We start from the raw sequence: 6,108 nt of genomic DNA on the forward strand, positions 1-6,108 counted from the left end.
GAACTCTGCTTGGGGATCTAGTACTAAGCCATCCCATTTAGGGTCCTCAGTTTTTTGTTTTTTAATATATTGATTTTTCACAGAGAGGAAGGGAGAGAGAGAGAGAGATAGCTAGAAACATCGATGAGAGAGACACATCAACCAGCTGTCTCCTGCACATCCCTCACTGGGAATATGCCCGCAACCAATGTACATGCCCTTGACCTGAATCGAACCTGGACCTTTTGGTCCGCAGGCCGACGCTCTATCCACTGAGCCAAACCGGTTCCAGCTAAGGTCCTCAGTTTTGCCCAAGGCACAGTGCTAGTATGAGACTGGCAGAGCTGCATTTGACTCTTAGTTTAAGAACCTGCTTTGCACGGGGTACAGTAGATTTTGCACTGGGTACAGTAGATTACAACCGACTACTTGGTTGCTTAATGTTGGAGGCAGAGGGAGCTCTGCTGACTCTCAAGTAATCCAGTTTTTCTTTTTTCTTTTTATTAAGTTATTATCTGTGTACATATTTTAACATTGCCCTCCCCTCCCAGTTTTTATTTTCTCTAAATAAGTAATAAAATGGCTGGAGAGTTTCTCTGGGCTGTTTATAGTAACCTGTGGCTGAGAATTCAGCCATGAACCTCTATCCTGAAGATGCCTTTCTATTGCAAGTCCTGAAGCTTTGTGGGTGTGGGGCACAGGCATGGTGTACTTTACTCCCAGGTCTTTATCTGGTGGACACAGGTCTGGGCCAGGTTTATTATCAAATTGCAGCTAGATTTCTTACTTGACACACCCTACTTGGGAGGAATATTGTGTTTGGGCCATGCCCATGACCCTGTAAGTATATATATGGCTACAAGATCTGTTGAGACTGCAACATTCCTGGGGGATGTCCTGCAAAACTTGTATTTGAATGAAGTGTGCCGGTAAAACTGATTTTTAGCAAAATAGCTGTGATTAAAGTGGTCTCCTTCCATATACCAAATGATATTGCAAATATCTGACAATATTTAATCCTCTCATCAATCTGTTTTACAAAGGGAAAAACAGGTAAAGAAAGGCCAAATAGTTTATCTTTGAGGTGGTAAAGCTATGGTTGGACGTTCATTTTGTGCTCATCTGCATTTTGCTTCTAGACCCTCAAAACAGTAAAGCTGCAGACCTGGGAATAGGCCTCAATTAGGACCTGTTTCTGTGCATTTTAAGCTTATTCATACCCACATTCTGGACTCAGAAAGCCCGAGGGGATGCGTCTAAGCCAGTGGGGCCCAATCCTTCATCTCTACTCTTGACTCTGCTGTCAAGGGGCTCTTCTGCAGGAGGAGGGGGGTCAACAAAGCCAGTTGTTGGTGCAAGGGAGTTGGCTTTCAATGAAGCTGAGCTGGGCACCTGTAGAATGGAGAAGACAGATCTTTAGCCGGTTTATGTAGAAGTTAGTACAGGTCTGGAGTTGGAACATCAATCAGCTGCCTCTTGCACACCCAACACTGGGGATGTGCCCGCAACCAATGTACATGCCCTTGACCGAATCGTACCTGGGACCCTTCAGTCCGCAGGCCAACGCTTTATCCACTGAGCCAAACCGGTCCTGGCTCCTTACCTGTTTTATACTACTTACCTATTGGATGTGTGAGGGTCACAAGCTACAGAAAGCATTTGGCACATAGAGGTTAACAAAGACTGGCTGTTATCCCACCAACCACACCCACGGTGACCCTCGCTCTAGTGGAGCCCTCACCAGGGGTGGATACTGGTACTCGTGGGCACTGGCTGGATTGATCTCGGCCAGTGTTTGGACATCTGCATCTCTTGCATTCACCAGCCGCAGAAAGAGCTCAGCCTGACCTACCTGTGGAGAGGTGAAATGATTCTGTATTCATACCTTCGAGCTGACCCAGGCTCCATTTGCACACTCACCTGGGGAATTCCATTCAGCTGCCCAAGGCTCAGGCTGGGATCCCGAGGAAGGACCCGGAGTGGGAGACGCCAACGGCCACTCAGTACCCTCTGGTCCCGGTCAAAGAGCACCAGTGAGGCCCAGGCCTTTGGGCGTGGTGCCCTAGCCCCTGCCAGCCCCTGCCAGGCTTGTAACTCACAGAGCAGGGATAGTGATGGTGAGGGTAATAGTCTAAAACAATGAAATGAAAAAGGTGTCAGAAGCCAGAACTAGTTCTACTCCCTAGAACTTGGCCTTCAGAGCCAGTAGCCCTGTATACAAATGAAAAAAATTATGGCAAGGAGCACCAAAGTCATAATTCCCACCTACTGACCTGGGTACAGGCTGCCTGCTGGCCAGGATGGCACAGTTGCCCGTGGGCCCAGGAGCTGGAGGAGGGGGCAAACAAAGGGCTGGGGGCAAAGCTGTGGTCCCTCCTGTATCCTGTCCATCTCGGGCCAAGACAGTCATTAGTTGCACCCATGTCCAAGAAGCCTCAAGGCCCCGCAGGAAGTCATAGAAAATGACCAGGCCAGCCCTGGGAACACGGTCTCAGTGAGCCTCCACACACACTCCTCCACCACCCCCCCGCCACCCCCTCGTCAGTTCCCCAACACTAGCTGGACCGTAACCAGCAGTGGTGACCAAGTCACAGAATGTCAGAGGAAGGGACAGGCCTCACCCAGGGTCGTAGGGCGCAGGGCCCAGAACGTCAGGTGCGGACAGGACAAAGTGTGGGCCCAGGCCCAGGTTCCTGGTCGTGGCTCCGGGAAGCTGTGGCTGTGGGGAGGAGTCGAGCACTCTAGGAAGCTTCCTGGGTACTTGTGCTTCCCCAACTACACGGAGCAGAGCTGCCCCCACCCGGCCCCTGGGTCCTCACAGTCTTTTCTGTGCCTCCCAGGAAGAGGACGCCTGTGGAGTGTGGAAGCGGTGGCGGCAGCGGGGGAGCCACCGGGGGTGGGAGGCATGGCGGCTCCTCCCTTCTCAGGCGTGTGCTGGGATTGGCCACAAACTGTGGTTCTCTGGACCCTACGTGCAGAGGAAGAGTAGGGAGTTCCTGAGCAGGAAGCAACAAGTAACTGGACTGAGACACCCCTGCCTGAGAGCCAACACCCCCCCACACACACAGACACACACAGACACACACACACACACACACACACAGACACACACACGCACACAGGCACACACACACACACAGACACACACACAGACACAGACAGATGGAGCACAGACACACTGCATTCCCCATGCATAGCCTAACGCCTTCCTCTAAGCCTGGCGTGGGATTGGGGTGCTCACTGACCCCAGGGTGCCCGGCCTGCACCCCTCTGCATCTGCAGAGCCAGAATTTCTGCCTCCAGACGCCGGTTTTCGGTCTCCACTGCTAGAAGTTTCCCGGATGTGGAACCTGCCCGCCTTCCTGTGATGAACAAGTCTGACCTGTCACTTTTGACCTCTGGTGACCAGCTTAATCCAGTTCTGAGCACCTCTCAGCCCTTAGGACTCCCCGGAGAGGGTAGACTTCTTCCCTAACATCCTAGTCACTGCCACAAAGGCCACGCAGGTTTTCTATCTCAGAGCTTTTGCTTGGGGGGTTCCCATGCCACATCCTCCCGCCCTCACCGCCCTTTTCCCCTTCCAAGACTAAGACACCCCCTCCCCTTCCGGAAGACCCTCCTGGCTGGCCCCTCCTCTTCACCCCTGTGGGGACGAGACCGTCGAAGCTCCAGGGCATATGTCTCCACTTGCAGCTGCCATATCTGGCCCAGAAGGCCGGGGTCCCGACCCCCAGCTCGGAGATAGGCCTCACGCAGGGCCCTAGTGGAAAGGGGACAAGAAGGCAACACCGTCTTTTCCAGACTTCCCAGGGCTTCGCCCAATGCCCGGCCCCCGGCCTGGCCCTCACCCAATCTCAGCAGCCAGAGTCCCTGGGGTGGACTGTAGCACCGGCCAGCAGAGTTCTGCCCCTTGCAAGGAGTTCGGCCCAGTCCTGGAGCTGGGGGCGACCCACGGGGAGACCTTGTTAATGACCCTCCCCTGCGGCCCATCGCCCCATCGCCCCATCGCCCCATCCCGACCTCACACCGGCTTTCTTCCCCCTGCTTCCCAGCCTGCATCTTGTCTGCGTGCCCCCTTCCCCTCTTCTCTCCCCTTGTTCCCTCTCCTCCTCCCCTCGACTTCCCAAACCCGGCCTGCAGCTGACCCGTGCGGCCCATCTCACCCGGGCTCAGTCTGCAGCTGCTGGACGCGCGTCCCCAGCACCTGCAGAGCTCCCCTGGCTCTCCCGGCCTCCGCCCGCAGCTCTGCCAGCTCCCGCTCCAGGCCCAACAGGCGCGATCTATCGCCCCGGTTGCGGGCCAGACCTTGGAGGCGCCGGTTCAGTTCTAAGGGACCGAGTGAGAATGGGCTCAAGCAACCTCAGACCGAGGGGCGAGTCCTTGGTCCCCCTCCCTGCAGTCCCTTTCCCCTCACCTTCCCCGCGGAGCTGCAGGGCCAGGCTCTGGGCCTCTGTCTCTGCCACGCGCACCGTGTGAGTCCGTTGCAGGGCCCGCAGCCGCTCGCTGGGGCTCCCGGCAGCCGCGGAGCTGGGGCCCTGGGTGGGGGCGTTCTCCGCGGACTGCCTGGGAATTGCTGTCATCCAGGATTGCATTTCCTCCAAGTACGGCCGCAGGCCCTGCACCTAGAGATAGCAGCAACCCGCGACCCCCATGCAATCTGACCCTCGATCTACGGGTTTGGGGAGGGTGCTGAGTTTTGAGCCGGGCGGGCAGCGCCCAGGACACCTCTTCTGTTAGCTTCCTTAAAGCTGATTTGCCGGCTTCCTGCTCTGGGAAGTCCTGGTGTCCTTGTGACCCAACCTGGATACAGCATGTGGGGAGGAGGAATCCTGAGGGTCAGGGTGGCTTGAGTACCCAGCCATGGCCATGGAGGAGGCCCTTACCATGGGACCTGGTGCTTCCGAGGCTTTCGAGGGCCGTGCTCCAAGTGTCACGTCCCGTGTCAAACGGCCAATGCAGAAGCGCTGAGTGTGCGTGGCCAGCAGGGCCCAGGAGCGGAAAACCATGTCACAGGATCCACAGGGCAGGAGCCCTGGCTCCCCAGAGTGGGAGGCCATGGGATGGAACCCCTTTCCTGATACCAAGCCAAGACCTGCAGAAGGCAGGACAGAGAGCAGGGGGAAGGGAGGAGAGCACAGAGGAAAAGCCAGGTTTATTGGGTCCACAGGATCACGTTTGTTTGGGGAGGAGCCTTAGCTCCCTGGGCAGCAGCGGCAGGCCTGGGCAGGTCTGGATGGGTGTGGGAGGCTTGGTCATCTTTGGGAGGAGGCCCTGGCTTGAAAAAATGTCACAAAGTCTGTTCCACCTCATTGCCTGAGATGAGACGAGCAAGTCTCTAATACTACACCTTGGTTTTTCTGCCTATATTAATGAAGGGGCATGAACAGCTGCCTCCTGGACTCTCTGAGCCCTTTTAAAAGGAAAAAAATTTATATATATATATATATATATATATATATATATATATATATATATATATATATAAAATATATATTTTATTGATTTTTTACAGAGAGGAAGGGAGAGGGATAGTTAGAGACATCGATCAGCTGCTTCCTGCACACTCACTACTGGGGATGTGTCTGCACCAAGGTACATGCTCTTATTTGGAATCGAACCTGGGACCCTTCAGTCCAAAGCTCTATCCATTGAGCCAAACCAGTTAGAGCAATATATATATATATATATATAATTTCAGAGAGAGGGAGATAAAAACATCAATGATGAGAATCATTGATTGGCTGCATCCTGCCCACCCCGCCACTGGGGATCACACTCACAACCAGGGCATGGGCCCTTGACTGGTCTGCAGGAGCACTCTATTCACTGAGCCAAAGCGGCTAGGGCTTGCTGAGCCCTTTTAACACATTCCATCATTGGTTATCTAATGACCTCTGGCAGGGAAGTGTTATCTTATTCATTTTTAAAAAAATTTAAAAAAAATATATTTTATTGATTTTACACAGAGAGGAATTGAGAGGGACAGAGAGTTAGAAACGTCGATGAGAGAGAAACATCGACCAGCCGCCTCTTGCACACCCCCCACAGGGGATGTGCCCGCAACCAAGGTACATGTCCTTGACCGGAATCGAACCCGGGACCTTTCAGTCTGCAGGCCAACGATCTATC

At 54.0% G+C, this 6,108-nt stretch overlaps 1 protein-coding gene across 1 annotated transcript; it reads right to left on the minus strand.

The window, feature by feature from the left end:
- Nucleotides 1-560: 560 nt before the first annotated feature.
- On the minus strand, nucleotides 561-5,341 carry CCDC17 (coiled-coil domain containing 17). Its single transcript, XM_084874758.1, is given in 14 exon segments — nucleotides 561-1,371; nucleotides 1,721-1,858; nucleotides 1,862-1,887; nucleotides 1,890-2,110; nucleotides 2,253-2,456; nucleotides 2,601-2,698; nucleotides 2,799-2,947; nucleotides 3,225-3,341; nucleotides 3,621-3,739; nucleotides 3,828-3,917; nucleotides 4,143-4,305; nucleotides 4,394-4,601; nucleotides 4,705-4,779; nucleotides 4,863-5,341. Coding segments are annotated over 14 exon segments (1,941 nt in total). The 5' UTR covers nucleotides 5,037-5,341; the 3' UTR covers nucleotides 561-1,212.
- Nucleotides 5,342-6,108: the final 767 nt, after the last annotated feature.

The sequence above is a fragment of the Pipistrellus hanaki genome (genome assembly GCF_964339955.1).
Source record: "Pipistrellus hanaki genome assembly, chromosome: 2".
Taxonomy (NCBI): Eukaryota; Metazoa; Chordata; class Mammalia; order Chiroptera; family Vespertilionidae; genus Pipistrellus; species Pipistrellus hanaki.